Below are 24082 nucleotides of genomic sequence, written 5' to 3'. Positions count from 1 at the left end.
CATTTTAATAGTTTCATGCATTGTAATATTTTGTGACTAACATATTTGATAATCTTTAACCAAAAGCCTACCTTCACTTAATTTTGGAAATTCAACCCTGATTTCAAATTCGGTAATGCAGTGCTTATTTGTTAATAAGTTTTCACTAATTACTGTATATTTTTGTTACAGGAGATTTTATAACAGAATATTTTGGAGAAGTAATTGATAAGGATAAATGTAAAAGGCTTCTGAATAAAAATTCTAAACCAATTCTACCAAGTCTTCAACTTGATACAGACTGTTTTTTGGATGCAGAGTTTAAGGGCAATTTATCAAGGTAAGCTATTTTAAAATTTAAAATATTTTCCACCTGAAAACATTGCACATACAGACACAAGTTTCTTTTGAAAATAGTAAGTAAATTTATCTATTGCCTCAATCCTACAATTTTCATTTTAATTTTCCATCAACCAACTTGTGGTTGTAATTGATGGTAATAGAAGTGTTCTGAGCAAGAGAGTGAATTGTTTCAGATTGAGCTGTAATAACAGACAACCTCCCTTCATATCTCAATATATCATATTTAAAATCTCAATGAGTTAAGTCTAACATAAGACCTGCCACAAACACTTTTTAAATAATAGGTAAATCATCAATAGGCACCATTTTTTCTGTTTAGTTGGTGATCTTGGAAGACCCAGTGGTCTAATTTTATTATCTTCTACATTGTGTTTATTCTTTTGAGGATGCCAGGGACTACAGTTTTTTCAGTGTAACTTAGCATCATTTAACATATCATTTTTAAAAAATCAGAAATCATTTTAAAATTAATTTTATATTCCCTTATATGCATATGTAGGTGTGACATACTTGTTTTTCAGTGCATTATGAGTATTGGAAGCTTTCAAAAGGGATTTTACTTTTAATGGTTAATAATTGAAGGGGTCCGCTGTATAACGTTGTAAGTGACAAAAAAGTGATTTTTCAGAAATGAGCAAAAACATTTGTAGAATACATGGGTGTTTGTTTCGAATTTTTTTCAGCTAGAATGTATAGTTCGTATTGAAATAAACATAAAACCAAAATAACAATTCATTGCAATAAGCCATTAATGTGTTAGAGAGCTTTTTACGCCATGTAATGAGGTAACAACATTGTAAGCGACTGGCAGTTGCAACGTTATACCCCGAACTAGCTGATGTCGCTCAACTAGGGATGGGGCAGGAATGAAAAAGGTACCACAGTATTCCTGTCAATACCTTATTTTATGATACAAGTAAAGCAATAGTAGATAAAAGTACAAAAATGGTATTATAAAAGTATAACATAATTCATGATTGGGAAAAGAGAGACGCGGTAGTATATAAATACGGAGAAACTAGTACTCACTTTTATCCGCGAAGCTGTTATAACGTAATGTTAAATGAGGATAATACATTTTCTTGTGGGTTAACATTTTCATTACTCAACTACAAGTTCTTGGTAAAAGGAAGCAAATTCTCGTGGAAGATACTGACACATATCATCCAAATCTTTCTTTTTGGCAGCCTTTATAGGGAGACGACCTTCGTACAGGTTGGAAAAAGCAGCCACTTTCACTGGGGGAAGATTTCTCTTGGCTGGCCCTTTGGATTGTTTGGTCAAAGAGTGCATTTGCCATGGTTGTAGGACGTTGTGGGAGGTTCTTGCACTTAATGTTGTCGGGTCATCATTGATGATTTGGTACCATACATGGTCTGTAATATTATATGATTTGGTGACCAATGAATGCAAAACGATGTCCAAGTTTTTGAAATCATCTGTACACATGACATGTACGTCGAACTGGTCGGAACTCCTAGCATTAGCAATAACTTCTACCCGTTGAAATGGCACATACACTTTTTTCCCCTTTTTTGCTCGTTCAATAACGGCAAAATCCCTATCACAGGGGAGAAAACTGTGGCCAGTAGTCATAAACTTTTGCTCAACAGTCGAAAAGTACTCATTTACTACCACGTGTTGCATTAAAGCTATCATGCGCCAGTTGTTATTTTGCCAACACATCTGTCAGACCACAACGTCAATTTGCGTGTTTCACCTTCTCTCAGTTTGGAAAAATGTAGTTGTATATACTTCAGGATACATGATGATATCTCTGCTGACCCCTGCTTGGCTATGGTCTCGTCCCAAAAAAACATCATAGCTTTATTCTTACCCTGATTGTGGACAGCAAGATTGAAACAGGACAACTGCCTTTGATAAAATACGTTATTATAGGTCAGATTGGGACAAAATAAAACCTGCTGCAGGTCAACACATAAAACAATGTTTTCTGCGTATTCCTTGGCATTTTTCGTGTTTTCTGACAGTGACTTATAAGCAAGATCTGCCCTCATGTGATGAAGGTTACTTTCATTTGCAATTTAACTCATTTCCGCTTCATTGTTGTTTGAAATCATACGAATGTGCAAGCGGTCACAATATGCACAAGTATCGGACCGGGGCAGACCAAATCTTAGTTTAAATCAGAATTGAAAATGTTACGGTACAGATGAAGTTTTACTTTAACTTCAGGATGTTTAATGCAAAAACGTTCCCACATTTTCCTTACATTTAGCCCTGCACCCAAACATTGTATTTTACTCTCATGCCTTGAATAATGATTTTCCTGCCATGGGAATGAGGAAATATGTTGTTTAATAAGCTCCCTAGTCTCATCCGATGTCTTTCCTTGTTTCCCGTGTAACCCTCGGTTCTCAGTCAAAGATTTAAAAGGTAAAAAAATAAAAAGGTAAAATGTTCCCCTGTGCTTAGCACCATGCCATGAAGGCGTATAGGGGGTGTGGGGGTAATGCCCCACACTTTCATGATCCGGTCGTAAGTGGGGGTGATGTGATCAGCATCATGCCCCTGACCGCCTTTACCCCCCCAGGGTTTCCCCCAGGTACCCATGTTATTCGACGCTGGGTGGGCACGCTTCCATCATTAGAAAAGTTCCCGGATTTCCATCATTAGAAAAGTTCCCGGATTTGAACCGGCAGGGGATCGAACCCGGAACCTTTAGCATGGTAGTCAGATGCATTACCGACTGAGCCACCACGGCCACCCAGTCAAAGATTTATCAAACTTTATTTTATCAAGAAGTATCTGTACACGGCAAGGTGTGATCTTTAAAATGTTGCATAACATTTTTTGGCATATTCGTACATTACTTTTCCTTCCTTGGAAGATAATACTCTACAGTGCAATGTCTTCTAGAAATATCTTCACTTACCCGTCTGCGAGTAATATCGACTTCCTTTATGCATGATTGAGCCAAAAATGTTGTTTGTTGTAGTCCAGTTTATAGAAGTCCTGAAAGTGCTGCAACATTTCCGCATGATTGACGTCTTCACATTCGAATTGACAAGAGCAAACTCTCCCATGAAAAACAAATAAAATAATATAATATTAGAGTAAGCAGTGATGGTAGTATTTAAATAGATACAAAGGTGGAGTTACATTATCTTGCCTGATAACAATTTCTAAATCAACATACTGCTATTTATATTTCAATATAACTACTAATCTTCACTAAAATGGAACATTGAAATTTGAACCAAAATATAATACATATTCGTAATAAGGAGCATTATCCCTTTCACTTGGACACCCAAAGCCATAATACAAAATTAACATAAAAAATTGGTGCAAAAATATTTTTCCCAAACAAGTTTTCCCTGGGTGTAGACAGGTACAAAGAAGAATTGTGGCAATTTTAGGCTTGCTCGGATGTATGGTTCCGGAATCAAAAATGGGATGCCGACAGACAGGTATACGTACAATTTTGTCTACGGACTCTACATTATTCAAGGGTAACACTGACAAATACGATCAGAACCCTGCAATACGTAAACGTATTGCAACAAGTGGTGGTTACAACGTTATTCTACTCACCTCTTCTGGCGGCAGTTTTCCGGGTACAGTTTTTTTTTTCTTTGTTACATATGGCATACCAGCATCTCTCAAAGCTTTCCTCTTCTTATCCTCCCAATGTGAAACATTAACTTTCCGTTTTTTACCATTATTTATGCATTTTTGATCACCCAGTGACAGAGTAACGCCCAACACAGCATCCATTGTTTGGCTTGGTATGGCGCATACAACATTCTTCTGGCGACAAGAGCCGAATTCCCACAACGTTATATGGCGGACCCCTTCAATTTTAAAGCACGAGTTTTTCAAAGACATGGAAATATTTTAAAAACCTCATAGAAAGATAATTTTTTACCATTGAGAGTTGTTTCTTCTTTATTATTTTGGTTAGAATAACAAGGGTTTTCACAGGAGGTACAAACATTGACATTCCATCTTGATACAGGTACAATTATTAGAAGATAAAGATGGAAAAAGGGTATTTTATTCCAGAAATTCCATTTTGGTTAGCTCTTGTGGCCCCAACAGTAATCCAAAGTGAATAGAAAATTTCGAAAATATATCACTTCTACATAACCACCGATATACCAATACTTGAAAATGGTAACAAACCAAAGTGCTTCAGAAGGATTACATATTTTCCATCTATCAGAGTTTTGTTTTAATATTTCACTTGAGACAATCATTTAATCATAGCATTCATTTATTTTTTAGGATATTTATTCAGTGAAATCTTAATTATACATTTTATGAGGGACAGAAGGGAAAAATTGTATAATTGAGAAAAAAAAGTATTATTGAAAGATAATTAAAATGTTAAAATTTGGTACACACAGAAAGAAGAGAATACCATGTACCATACTTAGGAATGTATAATGTGCATCTTGGTTTTGATGGCAAAGCGAGACAAAGAATTATATCTTGAATATAATGTACAGTACAATTAAGGTTCAAGAAATGTCTTTCTTAGTTGTAGGACAGAAAGCTGTTGCTATGGGGACCAAGATGGAATATAATCTCCTGTATACAATGACTCACCAATTCTAGCACCTCCCCCTCTCTTTTGCATTCTCTATGTCAGGCCTTCCAAACTGGCTCTGGGAGTTATTTTTCATAATTTCTGTCAGGATAAATACTGACGATATGGCTCCTATATGCAATCGATCACCACCGCCACAATTGTGCCAGTTTGCTTGGCATAGCAAAACACTCTGATAGAAGGTGAAACATCATGAGAAACAGTAATTTCACTTTCCACATTTTCGATTTTGATAGTCTTTACTACACGTAATCTAGGTAATGAATACATATGTACTGTTATATCACTATTCTCTATACCTTCCTTTTTCCTATTCACATATTAATAACAATACAGTATATTTCTAAATACTTACCTGGCCCCTCCCTCAAAAAAAAAATGTGGATATGGTCACACGCACACACACACACACACACACACACATGCACACACACACACATACGTGTAAACGTGGTCTTATAAGACCCAAGTGAGTGTACATATGTTGTTGGAACCACTATAATTTGATAAATTAGCATAATCAAGGTCATTTTAAAATGTCGAGACCATGCATGTGATTACAAATACCATCGTGGTTTTTGAAAATTATCATTTATGCAGTTTTCCTCAAGAAAAAATTGTTACTATTCTTGTTGGAACCTGGTACCAATATCACCTGTCTAATTTACGTGTTGTAATTTCAATACAATTGCATCCGGTGTGGGTACCAATCAATATTTCAAAACCCATCCAACCAATCACAATTCTTGTAGGTCACATGATTTCTTCCTGTTTGTAAGCAGCTACGTGCCATGCCGAATTGGGCAAAAAGTTGTGAAATGCACTTTACGGCGTCAATTGAGAGCGCGTAGTTTGCACGTATCTGTCTCAGCGCAGAGCATTCGGAAGGGGAGGGGGAAAAGAAAAGTTCCTCCTGCGGCGTTGTTGGGGAAGGGATTAACTGTGGCGCAGTCAGTGGCGTACTTAAGGAGATTTTGTCCCACTGTGGAATTGAGAAAATAATCACATTTACCCTAATCGCTGACTCTTAATTTTTACTTTGCATACTTTTATGTGGTCTTTGATGATTTCAGAAATCAAAGCAGGCTTGTGCGGCCTATCATGCCGCAACTGTGTAAAACGAAGCTCTTTATTGGCACGCTACCAAGCGAAACGCAATAGGTAACAAGCGACAAGAGATACGTATCGCTTGGAAGTGAACCGTCAGTAATCAATTGAACCTTTCGCATCGATGCGACAGGGCAAGCTGCACATGTCGCTTGCGGGTTGATGATTAGGTTTTTCGCGCATGAGCAGTGAATTTCTTGCTTTAGATTGAAGTCGCCAGTGTTCATGGGCATCCGGAAAGGGGGTAGGAGGGGTGCCCCCCTGGAAAATGAAATTCAACCAAAAATTATATATTTCACACACATAATTTCATTTCAGCCACAATAATATGTGTTAATTAATGCACGAACATGATAAATTCAAATTTAAGCAATGTTTTTTGAGAGAACATTGGGGAAAATGTGGCTTATTTGCCCCCACCCTGGAAAAAAATACCTTCCTTGCCCCTTCCTGGAAAAAATCCTGGTGACGTCCATGCCAGTGTTGCCTGTCGATTGTCGCCTGCCACTTGTTGCTTCGATCTGAAGTCTCCTTGAAGGGGTCAGGGGAAGAATTCTGACAGAGGCGACAAGCGACAGTGTGCTTCCACATCGACAAGAGACACGGGCTCCTTTTGTCTTGTAGACTAAAACATTCACTGCCCATGCACGACAACAAGTGGAGGCATCACGATGAACAACATTGATAAAATAGCCAGTTTGAGTGACACAACCAAGTGACATGCGATATTTGCAGCTTGCCGTGCTTTATCAGTTCGAAAGGTTGGATTAATTACCGAGGCTTGTCGCTTGTCGTGTTACGCTTCGGTCTGGAATCTGCTTAAATGGCATGTATGGCAGGCGACTAGCAACATGGAGATTTTATACCAAAGCTACAAGCGACATTAGACCATTCAATATAAGGCAAAACATTCACCACGCATGTGCAAATAGAAGTACGAAGCATCATGATGCACGGTATTAACAAAACTAGCCAATCAAAGCGACACGCAAGCTACAAGCGACACCTGCATCTTGTCGTGTCGGTTCTGTTCGAAAGGTTCAATTCATTACTGGGGGTACGCTTTCAAGGGACACGTGGTGGTAGTCACCTTCGTGTGAAATCTCCCTTACAAAGCAAAAAAGCTGCAAACGACAGACGACAAGTGACACGGAGAATTCACACAGAAGCTGCAAGTGACAGTAGCACAGTTATTTTAAATTCAAATATTCACCGCACATGAGATAACAAGATCACGAGGTGACAGGATGCACGGTATTGAGAAAACTGCCTAATCAGAGCGACATGTGCAGCTTGTCCTTTCACTTTGATATGAAAGGTTGCATTTATTTCTGAATGCTGACTTGCAAGTTAAGCGTGTCACGTGCCGCTCCCCTCTGAAAGCTACACCAAGCCATTGTTTTATTGAATTCTCCTTGGGAAAGGAAGAGAATGCTTATACAAACACAGTCTCCAAAGATCACTTGCGAAGCCACTCATTATATTTGAAACTCTTATTTTCTGTGCACACTCAGCATGCACTATAATCTACTAAAGCGGCCCTTACAAATTATTCGCTGGAACTAGGATCTCACTTTCTTCATCGTTGTGAAGGGTCACTCGCAATAGAATTGTTACGATTTTATTTCTCTGGTTGAGAACAGAATTTGGAGACTATACGCGACAAGAAATTTACTTCTGTTGGAGTTATTAGATTGGGGGAGGAGAGTGTTGCTTCAGATGGCTGTTCCATGTAGACTGTGCATTTGAACAAAACGAGCAAAGGAAAACTCACTTATTTAATTTCTTCGTAAAATGAATTAAGTGTTAATTTACCAGAGGTCCAGTACAGTAAAACTATCCAAGTATATAATGGTGTGTCTTAATGGACATTTTAAATAAACCTTTCTTCACAAACTGATTTAATATTGAATAGGGTAGTGGTTCCCGAGGCACCCTGGGGTGCCGCAAAATGTTCCGGAATTTTCACTGAAATGCCACTTACTTGTTAGTCTACAGAGGGTTTTAGATATGATTGTTCCAAACATGTGCTTATTTAGTACTTTTTGCATAAACAATGTTTCTGAATTTGAAATATGTGCTTATTTTTTAAGTTAAGGCAAGCATCCTAACAACACTAACTTAGCGTTGCAAGTTTTAGATAGGCTTATGCCTACATTCTGACTTGGGTGCCGTGGAAAAAATTTAAAACTACAATGTTTGGGATCCCCTGAAATAGGGCATAATTGTAATAATGAATGATTGACGTATACACTTGATATGAAGCGTACAGAAATGTTTGTTTCGCGAATGGAACGAACAATAAAATGTTTTATAAATCTCATTCCTTGCAACTACCCAATAACAGTAACTGTTCATCACCTGACCTCTACTTCTGCTGGTGCTTCTTTGCGTCCTAGCATCTAGACCACAAGAATTTTGTTTTTGTGCCTTTTTCACTGGATGCCCAGTCCTTTCTTACTTTGGTAGTTCTTCTTGCAGTCAAGTAGGAGGGGGTACGAGTTCCACCTAAGGCCTTCCCAATGGCCCTGTCGACCTCCGTGATGGAGTGGTTAGCACGGCACGCTACGACATCAGGGGTTCCGGGTGTGAGTCCCATGTAAGTCACGGATATTTGTGTTTGTCCAAATGAGAAAAACTGAAAATTGAGAATACCCAAGAAATGAAAATCTTGAGAATATAGTGAAAGATGGGGGATACTTCCGGTTAGGGGTATTCCTTAAAAGAAATGGCGTAGTGGTTGCTTCGTCGCATTGTAATCAAAGGGTCCCGGGTTCGATACCAGGTGGAGGCACTTCGTGGTTTGGATTCCACTTTAAACTGTAGGTCCAGTCCCAATTAGCCTTACTGTGCATAAAGCAGACTTAAAACACCAACTCAAACAAACGAGTTCCACCTGCACCAAAGCAAGCATATAGTCAAGAAGTTTAAATATCGTATGTCTTCATGTCGTTTTTCAGTCTCAAACGCAGGATAAAAAATAACCCTTTTTACCACCTTGCTTCCTCCATATCACAAACACTTCACCCTTGAAACACGCAACCATGATTAAGAAAGAGAAATGAACCAAAGTTCTCGAGGCCGAGTTGGGAGAAGTATATTATTGGTAAATAATCATATCGTAGAGTCACGGACACTTCTGTGTTGTAGCAACACTATTGACTTTCAATGGAATCATTACTGCCCAGAAGTGTCCGTGACTGTACAACCCTAAACTGATGTTGCGTTACATTTTTTTTTGGAATGTCGACTAAAAAACTCTCATAACATGTCGCAATAAAACAAGTGGCTACACCAAAGTGAGGTAGAGGCGAACACACCATTTTTCTGCACTGTTATCTCAAGAGTCCGATATTAGTGACAGATGCAGACATTTCTTAGTCACAAGAAATGCTTTCGATTAACTACTTATAAAAAGTAGATGGTGTTGTCTTGGCAGAACAAACTGACTCGACTACAAAAGCACCAGAAGCTAACTGTCTCAATTATTGTGATCATAGGGTCTAGTTTTATTATTGTGCGAAGTTCTACCAACTAACCTTGAAAGAAACCATTTGGATCGACGTACACACGAAACATTTCCAACCATTGGCAGCACAGAACATGTCGCTACTAATACACAGCGACAAGCCTGCGAGTATAAAATGAACAATCTCTATTTTATGGTGGTATTTTAAGACTTTAGATTTCAATGTCGTTGGAAAGGTGTAGAGTTCTTAACACAAAAAATACTAATAAATAATATGAATGGGAAACATGCAAGGGTAAAATAAAGTGCATTACAGCGTTGCATGGATGAAGTTGTAATGGGCCACATATTGTATCTCACTTAATGTCCAACTATTTTGGAACATTTTTTGATTTAGGCAATTATTTGGAAAATATTGACCGACGACGAAGCTGCTATGCCTGCAGTCATCTGTAGAAGACACAGAAAATCTCATTCTGGATACGAGTGCATCAGCTCAATCTATGGCGTAAACTCGTTCTGACTTTTGTAATGGTTATTCGGCCCAGATCTAAAAGCACCACTGATGCAAGGCCTCTTGCTGAGTGAGCGTGTCATCCGTTTCTTTTCCTCCCTCCTAATTTATGATTGCAGGCATCAAACAAAAAGTGCAAAGTTGCATGAACATTTACTATATAGTATATCATTTTTTTAAGACACCCATTTGGACCGGTATGCCTTTACGAGGCATTTCAGGATTGGCTATACACGAAAACGATTGGTTTTCTTCTCTGAACTATAGATGGCGAAATAGTCTACCTACCCAAGGTGGAAATTGACGTCCAAATTTCCGTACAAATGTTTGACATGCAATTTTCCATGCTTTGTGGAAAAATAAATTTACACTTTCACTTACATTTGGCAACACTGCATGAACAACACTGCACCCCGTTTGTTGTTTCTATGTTTAAAAATATCTACTTGGACAGGGCTAACATTTGGTGTATGACTTATGTATGTACAGGTTTCGGTTACAAAGTAACGCCACTCTTAATTCCCAGTTTTGCCGTTCGTGGGACACCCTGTAGCTGAGAAATGCTGATTACAATGACAGAAATATATTAAAGTTGCAACAAAGTTATCATTGAGAAATTACAACATCTTGTAACTTGGATATCTAGAAAAGTATTACAAGAAAGTCTGAACATTGTATTTTTGACTTCATTAGAACGTGATAAAAAATGTAGGAACATTTTTATTAGATTCTCGTGTTTACAGTCAAAAATACAATTAACACCTGCTATTTAAAATATTCTGGCACACTATGTACTGGGCATCCCCGATTGGTCAGTGGTTGCATCGTCGCCTTGCAATCAAGGAGTCCAGGGTCCAATACCCGGTGGAGGCACAAGTGGCTCAGATCCCACTTTAAACTGTAGGTCCAGTCCCAATTAGCCTTACTGTGCATAAAGTGGACTTAACCAACCACAATATGTGCTATTTTGCGAATATGGGAGTTGTTGAAAGGTTCCCAATATAGCTATTTTGTTCTTTGACTATTGGGCTGGTTTAAACAGAATTCGTGAAGGCAATGACAGCAAGTGAAATATTCATTCGATAATTAGACTGCAACAATCACTAGCAGAGTTATCTGTTTTCATCCGAATCGTGCCTCGCCAAAAGCAAGTTCCGAGCGACCCAGCTGGCCGCTGGCGCGAAAGTGTCTGGAATCGTTTCAAGCAGACAGACCTTCAGTGAGCACACAGGCAATGAATTTGGTTTCTGGTGAAGTGACACTTATATATATATATATATATATATATATATATATATATATATATATATATATGTGTGTGTGTGTGTGTGTGTGTGTGAGTGTGTGTGTATATATATATATATATATATATACACACACACACACACACATACAAGACCAGGAACGTGACTGTTTCTATGCCACATCACATCCATCTCATTCTTATTTAGAAAGAACAGGCGACTTAAATGGATTTTGTCAGTTTCAAGAAAATCCTGCTCACTTGCTCACTCCTCTCCCAATTTCCCATTTACAATTTTGTTTTGCTTTGCTCAAAATACATATTGCTTCATGACGCTCATGCACACTTCTCCTTGTTTAAAAAATATTTCTTAGGTATTAATAAAAATTTCCTAATATGAGATACAAATGACGTCATATTCTATTCACGACCCGGCCATAAACTATCCAATTATGATTCATGTTTCATTACTGTGTAAATATTAAAACAAAAAGTAAAGTCATTTTATCGTCACACAACGAAATTGTTATGTAATACTAATACTACTAATAATGATGCACTTAACTGAGAAATGTTTATTTTCTATAGTATATGCCTTGCTTTCTCTAGAAATTCAAACAAATAGGCACATAATGTATGAAAGTGACTTTGGCTCAACGTGGATACATTTCTGCGGACGGCCTTGACCAAGTTTTTAAGTTAGTGTTGTAATGATTCAGTTTTCAGTATTGCAATCAACATTCTACACCTTCCCTTCTTCTCAGTTCTTGCGCATACTGTGTGCTCACGGGAACTCAAATTTCAAACAAATTCTAATAACAGGGTGGCGACAGACCTGGAAAACCGGGGAAAATCAGAGAATTTGAGGTGTCGAAAAAAGTCAGGGAAATGTCAGTTTTTTTTTTTGTTTTTTTTTACTCAGCACGGTAACAGGATATCTTGTTACTAAGTTTCAGCCTTAACCTTTAGGTACCTTTTGCGCACACCACCACCACGACGCCAGAAACCAGTGATGGCAGGAGGAGAGAGAGAGAAATTTCCGGAGGGGCAGATAAATGTGTTAAGCCTCTAAATAATACGTGGAAAATGCATTGAATTATCATTTTATCTTGTCCGTATGGGAGTAGTAAGGGGACAGAACTGTCAACGGATGGAGGGGATGGGAGCGGGTGGTACTGTCCGATAGTTGGCGGACGTCATAGTAAGGCATTTTGTTGGATAAACTGAAGGAACATGGAAACAAATAGGCTCCATTGATACATACGATTTTTGTCGAATATCGCCACCCGACAAAGTATCTCACTACAACGTGCGACAGGAATTGCATGCATGGCACTCGTATGGAATTGATTTTTGTTGGATGTCTTCGAACTGCAACATCCAACAAAAATCGCATGCATAAACAAGAATAGCTTTAGACTGCAAATATGCTGCTGGAATATTATTACTCTTCTGGCTCACTTCACCTTATTTAATGTAGCAGTGCTTAGGAAGGTTTTCTTTCATCATCCTGACGTATTACTAGTTTCGCACAAGTTAACATTCGTTTACAATGACATTGCACTATTCTTCGATATCAAGAAGAATCCAAGGAAACGGGATATATAATGAATCACGAAAAATTGAAACATAAATCTGCATTGATGAACGTTATAAACTCCCAACCTCAAAGTTATTGCAACAATGAAATTAACGCCACTCTCCTGCCCTGTCTGTTTAAACTCGTGAGAGATGGTCATTAATCTCTCACTGAGTGAGGTTAATGTCCAATATTATGAAATAAAATACTAATAATAAATATGTAATATCATATTTACTCGAATCATTCAATCATAAAAGCAAATCACTTTCTTCAAGAATTGACTTTTCTCTGCCAGCCCTGCTAAATTTTCACTTTCCATCTACTGATTTATATGAGTGGTGGACAGAAAGTAATTTCCAATTAGTAGGGATGATTTTTCGCAAACGCGAAAACTGTGAAAAATAGTAATTGCTGCGAAGTTGTGTTTATGAATGTGCAGTGATGTCTGGACACATTTTTCGCCTGTTCGAAATATCGAAATAAATCGAATTTGGCATAAAATGCGAATTGTTGGTGTTTTTAGCGATTTTTTTTTAAAAAAAATGTCCCAAAACAATGAAAAATTCCATGAAATCCAACATTCTTGTCTTTTCTACGTCATGTTTGTGTACATAGAACGTGCAAGTTTTCCAACATTTTATTCAATATATAATATATATATATATATAATGCTTGTTATACATGGAATAATTCCGATAGCCACATAAATCATGTATTTCACACGATTGTTTCAACTTCTATCAAAACCATTTGCATCACAGAGCAAAGTGGCAGGGTTCGAACAGGATATCGAGTGCCTATCTACTATCACATGGGAGCCACATCTTCAGTATTTGTCGCGCGAGATGTGTTTTGAATTACCAAGTTAACTGTGAACAATCGGCATTTTTCGAGCGAGAAATAATGGAGGTCAGTCGTTAGGACGTCTGACTACCATGTAAGAGACCCAGGTCGATCCCCTGTGGTGGAGAACCGGCCTCTTTTTCCACCTATTCAAACTGCTCCGGTGCTCACCCAGTATCATATCAAGCGGGTGCCTGGAGGAAACTTTGAGGGATAAAGGTAGCCAGGAGCATGGTGCTGATCACATCACCCCCACCTTCAGTCGATCAAGAAAGTGTGGGGCCCTAACTCTACACCTCTATACACCTTCATGGCAAAGTGCAGGGGAGCACTTTAAATAATAGTTTAAAAGCACAATGGAGTATTAATTTTTGGTATATTTGGCAGAAAAATGTTCTAAAACAAATTTTGGGAAACTTAACACTAACAATTAAAAAAAAGATAATGCCAATTTTTGGTTCCATAATACGAGGGCTTTGTTTTTTCAACCTCCGATAGGACATGAAATCATAACCACAGTGAATAGCAAAATGGGTTTATTGACAAAAGTTACATACACGTATAATCTACTTTTCAACGTAATCACCAAGAAGATTCAGACATTTATCGTACCAATGCACCAGCTTTCCAATACCCTCTGCAAAGACCAGTGCCGCCTGTCTGTTGAGCCAGGTCTGCCGAAGCTCCGCATTGGTGTGGAAACACTGTCCTCCCAATCACTTCTTCATCGCCTGGAAAAGATGGGAAGTCACGGCACAAGGTCTGGGTTGTAGGGAGGGTGATCAAACACTTCCCAGTGGATTGGATGAAGAAGGTCTTGGGTTGATGCAGCAACATGGGGTCAGGCATTGTCATGAAGGAAGACAATGCCCGAAGACAGCATTCCTCTCCTGCACACAGCTCATTCGATGGTGAATTTTCGCTGCATTGTGCCCCTTTGCCTGTAGAAATCGTATCACACTACGCACCTTGCACTTGGCGAGATAGTGGATTGTAGCAGACATCTCTACGTGCGCATCGCTCAGCTTCAACTGAAGCGTTGGCCTTGGCAGTGGTGGTGGTAGTGGCAGGGGGGGGGGGTAATCACACTGGTAGATGCCCCGCTTCCTAGCACTTCATGGGCCTTCTGGCGGCACCATTGGATGTTGAAAAAAATAGCCCTCACATATCGGTATCTGTCACGTGAGATTGATTGATTTAATTTTTTTGGATGCGTCTCCACTTATGGTCATTATGCACCCTTCAGTATATACGGGGAAAATTTCTTTATCTATAACCCTTACCATAAAATTAAAAAGGGGGTATGGAAAATAACTTTCAGGATATCAAACTCTCACGAAGAGGCGTAGGCCATGTTACTTACAATTTGAAACAATACTTTAAAAACACCATGAAGGTATAATTTCTGATATTTGCCAGAAAATGAGCTAAAATGAAAATGTGAATGTTTGTGTAAAATAACACTGAATAGTAAAAAATAAAAAAATACACCAATTTGAAAATAAAATTTAAAAATCAAGGTCCCGACCGATATGCATAAATGAAACAAGAATATCAGTTGTAATTTATTGCATTAGTAACAGTTGAGTCCTAACCTAATTTTCGGCATAATCACCACCGTTGTTCTGGCATTTGTTGTAACATGGCATAAAATTTTGTATGCCCATGGCATATGTGTCTGATAGGAAAGACTGGAACTATCTCTACCACAGTGTAGCTATCAAATCCTTGTCCTGCCAGAAACCTCTTCAGTTAAACAAAGAGATGAAAGTCTTTACATGCAAGGCCAGGGCTGTACAGGGAGTTGTCCAAGATCTCTCAACTGAAGTGATGCCAAGGGCCCGCGTGTACTCAGCTGTGTGGGGCTGTGCACATTCGATTGGCCTCCCGTGAATTGTCTGCACCATCAGTTTGAATCAGTTTCCAAATTCAAGCCTTAGAAGTACCTAATACTAACAAATGAAAATAACGTCCGGTCTGCACACCTCACACGATTGCTGGTGGCTCTGTGCCAAATTCTGAGCATGCAAAAATCTGATTACTACACGTAGGCTACATCGCAGTTGGTGGGAGACTGTATGAGAGCTGCAACCTTTAACCTAGAACTGTCCTCAAATGGCTGCATTGCAACTGTACCAGATTACAGCTACATGGCACTTCTTCCTGTCACACTCCGACCACTAGTGCTGCGTATCATTGAAGCTTTTTTCAGGACGCCCCTCGTATATGAACTTTCAGAAGCTGTTATGAACAGTGTGTTCATGTTTTAATGTGTGGTTAGTTAAATCAGGTACCTATACAATGCAATTCTACAAATTCCTTGCATCAAATTTCTAATACCTACATACCCTTTTCGTCAGCAATAATGGTATAACTGCATGTTGTCAGTTTCACAGTACTTCACTTGGATATACTGTACTGAAGCAGAAATCCCATTGATAATGTAAGAGAATATGACACTTTCTTTTGTTCAATTCAATGTATCAACATATAATACCGCGAATGTATAAGGAGACTGATAAATTACAAATTGTATTTCTTAGTCAATCAGTCTTCATTCTTATCTCATTTAGTCGTAACTTTGAAAATAATCAAGTATTTTATTTTAAACTTACTGCGTATGATAAAATTCCGTAATCCTACCCTAGCTTGTGAATTGTAATAATTTTCCAAATTCACTATTTTGCTGTTTGAATTCAAATAATAGAGAATAGAGAAATTAAGTCAATTTCATAGAAGATAATATTGGTACTTAACAAATCCATACCTGGATCTGTATGAGTTTATTATTTCCATTTGCAAAAACATTGATTTAGTTTAGTTTGTAATTGTCAGGGAAAAATGTAAATTTTGTCCTGGAAAACCTAGAAAAGTCAGGGAATTTCATTTCTGCTTGTTTGTAGCCACCCTGAATAAGTACGAACAAGATAAAGCTTGTGTGGAATCAAGTAACAATGGATTAGGAAAGGCAGAACTGGTCTTCGATTGGCACTGGGTGTAGAGGCTATTAAAAAATTGTTAATTTGACTTTACGTAATGGAAGTTTTCAGTTTTTCAATGTAACGCAGCTGCTCTGCATAGCCATGGAAAGGTACACTCTATAGTCCAACAGCCTTTTGAAGACCAGAGCCTATCAAATGGGTTCTTCGTTGAGCGCATTCAGTCCCATAGATGCTGTTATCAGACTTCGTCAATAGGAGCCAGATCGTCCATTTAAAATAGTGAAGGGAAAGTACTCCCCTGTGCAATGCACCACGCCATGAAGGCGTATAGGGGGTGTGGGGTTAGGGCCTCACACTTTCTTGGTCACGGCCAAAGGTGGGGGTGATGTGATCAGCACCATGCCCCTTGCCGCCTTTACCCTCAGAGTTTCCTCCAGGTACCCACTTTATACGACGCTGGGTGGCCGCCAGAGCTGCCTGAACAGGTGGAAAAATTCCCGCTTCTCCCCCACCTGGAGAACCTTATTAAGTCTTTGAATTATATTAATTGTGTTGCGTCATCAAACAAATTTTGGAGCTCTCATCTAAGTTTTAACCCGGGACCGCAGATAATACACGGGAGACCTTTTCATGGTAAGAGTATGATAATAATGGAATGAGAACCCAAGAACTAGATATTTGGCACCCTAATAGTAGGGTGACCATAATATTTTGACCCCAAAACGGGACATCCCAAGGAGATCAGTTTACCTCCTCCCCTCCTGAAAAATCAGTTGTTATAATTAAAGTATTATTATTATTATTTTATTATTTGAAATATGATCTCTCGTTGTCAAAAGGTATTATTTATTATAATCTCGGTGTGACTTAAACAGTATTTCTGGTTCCTTCTGATCAACCTTTGATGTTAACCCTATGCAGAAGTTAAGGAGTGCCAGAAGTATGTATCAGAACAATCAATCTTCTCGAGGGCGGCTTTATTTTTCACCAACCGTTTGTAAATCTCCTCGAAAACCTTACCCCACACATCTGATGTGAGATTTGCCACTTAAGTTTGATGTTTGTGCCTTGTCCCAAGTTCATATTGAAACTGCATATACGCTTCTTGGGCATGCTTACGCACTCTCTACAAATAACGGAACATACTCAAAACAATACAACTTTTTTTTAGCATGAAATGTCTTAACTTTATACTTGGTTTTCAAGCTAACCCCTAGGCTTTTCTAAAATGGGACAAATAGTGTTTTTAAATAATATCGAAGGGACAACTGGGACACGCCTCTCAAACGGGACTGTATTGGTGAAAACGGGATGTACGGTCACCTTATATAAATGACAACATAACTAAGGATCTAATGAGTGAACTGTTAGAAGGCACTCCAATATCAACGTTTCTACTTCCATGTAATACACCTCAGAAACTACGTTCTTGAAGGACATTGATGCTAAGTCCATAGTCAGTACATATTCTGCGAGGATGTCAGTCATTCTGCGATTTGTACATTAAGTAGCGATGTCCTATACAGCCGGTTCTTACTGTTCCTTTTAGATGTGCCTGAGCTGACGTCTTCCGCAAAAAATTAAATAAAGCTATAGTAGCTATTATTTTCTTCTTCTGTAACTGAATCATCACGTTATCGTATTTACGGCTAGAACAGAAGGGGAGGGGGTGTTCCTTGGCTCTCTAAATCACTGGCTCGCTCCTCCTGAATTCCAGAGATTTCGAACCATCAACATGCGCATGTAATTTGATATGATCGAACAGTGGCGTGAAGAAGAAGAACGGTGGCCAATATTCTACCCTATAACACACCGACTGTGCTGCAGCGTTTCTATATGGAAAGACTCGTGCACTTTCACGTCTTGTACGCTTGCATGCTTGACCTTCGGCCACGTTGTGTGCGCAATCATGTTATAGATGGGGTTCTTCAATGATCTTAATGATTTTGAAGATGCGTGCATGTTGTATTGGATGAAGGGAAACAAGTGTATAAGTTCGCTTGTGTGTGTATGTGCTCTAATATTTTATAAATATTTAACACATAATATTGTCTAGTTTTATAATAATAAACTGGGTACATATGGTCCATTTCAAAATATTTAGATATTTCATATAAACGAATTAAATAGCGACATGTCTCATGCGCTCGCTGACGTGGTTGGCTTATTTGAAAAGTTTTGAACATAACGTTAATAATAAGCTGGATAAGTAAAATCCATTTCAAGTTAGTTAGTTGGATGTTTTCTGTAAACTGATTCAATAGGGACACTAAATTGGAAAAGCAATATTTACGTATTGTGTTATTTTCACAAGTTCAGACGTAATTGAAAAATAATTGTTTTCCGTCATTCCCCTCGAATTCCACCTCTCCTCTGTAAAAAATTATGAGGCTCATATTTTGAAATTCGAACAGTCTAGCATAATTCACTTAGTAGTGTCTGGGGTGAAAATAAAGTTCCCTAGCAACGTCTGTTGCCATTGTCAACAACAAGCAAGTTAAGCTCTGAAGAATTGTTTGTCATTATACCTCCAAACATTTAGTTAAAGCAAGCACGATGTAGATATTATCGCATTGAGTATACCAATATTTTATTGTATCTGGACTGAAACATCTTCTTATGTAGATGTCAACCTTGTTTGAAGCTCCTTCTCAAAACCAAGAGTGTGTGATCTGTGAGAAATAATGTAGCTTCACAATAAAGACTTGAATCAAACAAGATATATGTTTTGTATAAACGAATTGAATAGCGAAACTAAATCGGAAAAGCAATATTTTACGTATCTTGTCATTTTCACATTTTTGAACGTAAATGAAAAATAATTGTTTTCCGTCATTCCCTTCGAATTCCCACCTCTGTAATAAATTCTGACGCTCATATTTTGATATTCGAAAATTTGGCATAATTCACTTACAGTAGTTTCCGGGGTGTAAATAAACTTTCTTTAAGTTCCCTAGTATCCATTTTTAAGATAACATATACTGCACAAACCTTGAAACCTAACTTACGGTGAAGGTAATTCTAGTTATATCTAACATACTATCCATCTATATACTTCTAATAAACTTGCTATCCATCAATGTTCATTTATTTTCTCAATAATAAAATTAATGAAACATATGTTATATTCTTTTGACAGATACAGCCCATAATGTCCTATGGTATATTGTTAGAATCTCTTATTGTGCACAAGAATCATTTTTAAACAACATGAGCTACAATCTTAGTTTTCATCTGGTAGTCAATTCCCCTCACAAAATGTATTTTCCATAAAGTATGGACAGTTGATACGAGTCATATTTTACATGACGTCAGTACTGAAAAATATGACATTAAGGTAACATTTTCAACATCTGCTTCCAAGTTTAATTACAGGCATGGCTAACAAAACAGTATTACATGTCTAAACAATTCATTAAAATAACCATGATTTATCGAATTTTGAGTACTAATTAAGTAAGTTATTCATGACTGTATATGTTATCTCTGGACTAAATCTTCTTATGTCACTTTTGTCTGATGCATATTTTCTAACTAGGAATTTAATCATATGCGATGATCATTATCTCGAGGATAATAAAAAAGTTTTGGAAGGCACTAAAAACTCTCAACTAAGCACCGAAAGATGCAAAGTGCAAGTCATTTTAATTGTTATTATTTTCTTGGGCACCATGTGTCACCTCAGTTGAATATGACCGTGTACATTTTTAATCTAGCATTGCAACATCTGAGCTTGCATTAACCAGTGCGATTCATAAAAAATCGAAACATATGCAGGAGATTTGTTGTTATTTTAGATATCAAGATTAACTATTTTCAAATTTAGTTTGCAATTAGAAAAATATTTAATGAAGGTATGTGAATTTCAAAGTTAATTATTGTATGTAGAAGTTGTTAAAGCCATGAGAGAAAATAGATGGATTTCTAGCTCCTGGACGAAAAACAGAATTTGCTATAGTGCAGAAGGCCTTAGAAAGAGCAATTCGTGGGCTAACAGCAGACATCGTTCGCACACTATTGCCGATACTCTCATGTCGTCTGCTCCTCAGCCGAACAAACAGGCCGAGGTAGCAAGAGACAGAGGTCATTCACCCTTCCAGAAGGGTGCAGCGAGTTAGCTGTGGCAACCGGGCTCGCTCATTCACGGACCTGATTGGTTCTCGCAGACACACTCCCATATTGTTGTCTGCTGTAAGCCCACGAAGCGATCTTTCTAAGGCCTCTTGCACTATAGGGATTATGAAACTGGCATTTTCACCATTTGAAAAAGGCTAAGTGAGCGTCTCGTGCTCTCGCCGACGTGGATCGCTTATTTGAAAAGTTTTCAACGTAATGTTATGTGTGTTTGGGCTCTAATATGATACACATATTGTCTATTTCCTTAATAATAAACTAAGTAAGTAATAACCGTTTCAAGCTTAGTTAGTTGGATGTTTTATATAAACGAATTCAATAGCGACACTAAATCGGAATAGCAATATTTTACGTCTCTTGTCATTTTTGCATTTTTAAACGTAATCGAATTCCTACCTCTCCTTAGTAATAAATTCTGATGCTCATATTTTGAAATTCGAAAAGTCTAGCATAATTCACTTACACTAGTTTTTGAGGTTAAAATAAACTTTCATTAAGTTAACCTAGCAACGTCTGTTTCCATGGTCAACAACAAGCACGGCAAGCTCTAAAGAATTGCTTGTCATTATACCTCTAAACATTTAGTTGAAACGAGCACGATGTAGATATTCTCGCATTGAGTATACCAATATATGTATACGTAATTGTATCTAGACTGAATCTTCTTCTTATGTAGATGTCATCCTTGTTTGAGGCACCTTTTCAAAACCAGGAGTTCATTCATCTGTGTGTGATCTGTGCGAAATATAATGTTAAGAATTAAAGGAAACAATGTGAGCAAAAAGAAAAGCCATGGGAACGGTTGCTAAGGACGTGAAAAAGGGCATTTTCACCCTTAAGAAAGGGCCAATTGAGCGATTTTTTAATTGTCTCATCTTTTTGGGACAATTTCATGGGGGGTCGTAATCGGGCATTTTTTGCCTCCGGGGCTTCCTTCATGGAGAACATTTATGTCAGTGAGTGGTGGGATTGGGGCTATATTTCCCTTATTTGGTACAATCTGTCCCTACATGGGCGAAATATAGTGAAAGTCCCTATGCGTAACGGTTGGCATCACTGGCGACAGGTGTCGCGTTCGTTCAGTATGAAGCACCCTCTTGCTGTAGACAACTCCCCCGACCCCCGATAAGCTGCCGGCGCTGTCGCGACAACTGAGGATAAAGTAGCGATGTCTAATCTAAGATTAGATGTCAGAAATAAGGTGCCAGAAATATTTGTATTTGGGAGGACACTTTTTCCAGCATCCTTGGTATGTGCTTATTTCAATTGTAATTGTGAAAAGTGGAAACATTACAAAGCAAGCGGTTTCTGTTACGGACTTTCTGTAAGTCAATTTGCCGGGAACTGTTGCATGAAGGGGGCGCTTGACAGCCGACGGTCTGACGGTAAACGACTGAAATAACCTCCCTGTATATATTGGATAGGACTCGCGTACTTTCGACGTGGCCTTTGGCCATGTCTTGTACATTTGTACATATGCTCGACCTTCGGCCACGTTGTGGGCGTAATCATATTATAGATGGGGTAAAATGTCTGCATGTTGTATTGGATGAAGGGGAACAAGTGTATAAGTTCGATAATTTGAAAAGTTTCGAAAGTTATTTTATGTGTGTATGGGCTCTAATAAGGTACAAATATTCAAAAGATTTGATTTGATTTGATTTAGTTTATTTTACTTCGCGTTTTGTGCCTCTTGGCTAATTTGCGAAGATGGGAATGAGTGATGAAATGATGAAATTGATGAATGGATATTCACAAACAACCAAGCCCGACCGGGATTCGAACCCGGGACCCTTGGCGTCGCAGCGCGATGTGCTAACCACTCGGCCACAGGGTCGGGCAAATATTCAAAAGAGTATTGCCTAATTTCTTAATAATAAACTGAGTAAGTAATAACTGTTTCAAGATAATTAGTTGGATGTTTTCGCATCAACGAATTCAATAGTGACACTAAATTGAAAATGCAATATTTATGTCTTTTGTCATTTTCACATTTTTGAACGTAATTGGATAATAACTGTTTTCCATAATTCCCCAAAATTCCTACCTTGCGTATGTAATAAATTCTGACGCTCGTATTTTGAAATACGAAATGTCTAGTAATGTCACTTACAATAGTTTTTGGGGTGAAAATAAAGTTTCTTTAAGTTCCCTAGAAACATCCGTTTCCATGGTGAACAACAAGCACGGCAAACTCTCTAAATAATTGTTTGTTATTATACCTTTACACATTTAGTTAAAGCCACCACGAAGTAGATAATATTTTCGCATTGAGTTTACCAATATATACATAATTTTATCTGGGCTGAAACTCTTTATTATGTAGATGTCACCCTTGTTTGATCCACCTTTTCAAAGCCAGGAGTTGATTCAGCTGTGTGTTGTAGATCTGTGAGAAATATAATGTATCTCGACAATTAAGAATTGAAGGAAAGAATGTGTGCTGCAAAAAAATGTCCGTGGCAACGGTTGCTAAGGACGTGAAAAAAGAAGGGCTAATTGAGCTATTTTTTAATTTTCTCGGCCTTTTGGGACGATTTTATGGGGGGTCGTAATTGGGCATTTCTTGCCTCCGGGGCTTCCTTTATGGAGAACATTTGTGTCAGTGAGTCAGTGGTGGGTTTGGGGCTTTACATATATTGGATTACTCGGCCTTTCATGTACAATTTTCTGAAACTTTGAGTGAAGTTACGAGCTAGTGTAGCTATGTTTGTATACTCTGTCCCGAGAGTGACTCGAGTGTGCTCGACCAATTAACGCGTGAGAGGGAACAGGAGAAATGGGAGAAAATGGGATTTTAAATTCGTCGTTGAAATCTTCAGTGATACTTATTCTAAAGGTAAAAGGTAAATATAATCTATGTGCATTGTATCATGTATAACTCCATTAAGCCTTGTTTCCATGATTATGAAAAACTAAATATGCTGACCAAGGCAGTAATTTATTTTATTAAAAACATAAACTAACGTAACGTTTCAACCTTCTAGCAAGGTCTTCTTCAGACTCTGTATCAAGTACAAAAGTAACCAGATATAACAAGAAAGGTAATATATATACACAACCATTACTCCCTCCAGACTATTTAGAAAGTTGTTTGGAACTTTCTAGCAGATGACTTTCACTTTCCAACTTTACTTTCACCTAAAAGGCTAAACACAATTACTTCCATATAGAATGTGGTTGGACTTTTTAATCTCACGCTCTTTTCCCTTCATTTTTCTTCCTTCTCCTCTCCTCTTTTTCTCTTGTCCTTTCCACTCTTTCCAACATCTTCTTCCATTCTTTGTTTAACTTCAGTCCCCCATTCCAGTTCATTGTGTCTTCTTCGCC

The 24082-nt window shown here is 38.1% G+C and overlaps 1 protein-coding gene across 1 annotated transcript in view; it reads left to right on the top strand.

Annotated features, from left to right (window-relative positions):
* LOC145983637 (histone-lysine N-methyltransferase NSD2-like) overlaps nt 1-24082 on the top strand; it is a 327048-nt gene that overhangs the window by 222573 nt on the left and 80393 nt on the right. The window contains exon 9 of the mRNA XM_083116701.1: nt 172-319. Within this exon, the coding sequence (XP_082972827.1) occupies nt 172-319 (148 nt within the window). The remainder of the gene's footprint in view (nt 1-171; nt 320-24082) is intronic.

Source organism: Lepisma saccharinum, chromosome 2 (assembly GCF_977018435.1).
Source record: "Lepisma saccharinum chromosome 2, izLepSacc3.1, whole genome shotgun sequence".
NCBI lineage: Eukaryota > Metazoa > Arthropoda > Insecta > Zygentoma > Lepismatidae > Lepisma > Lepisma saccharinum.
This window is presented reverse-complemented; position numbering and strand designations above follow the sequence as displayed.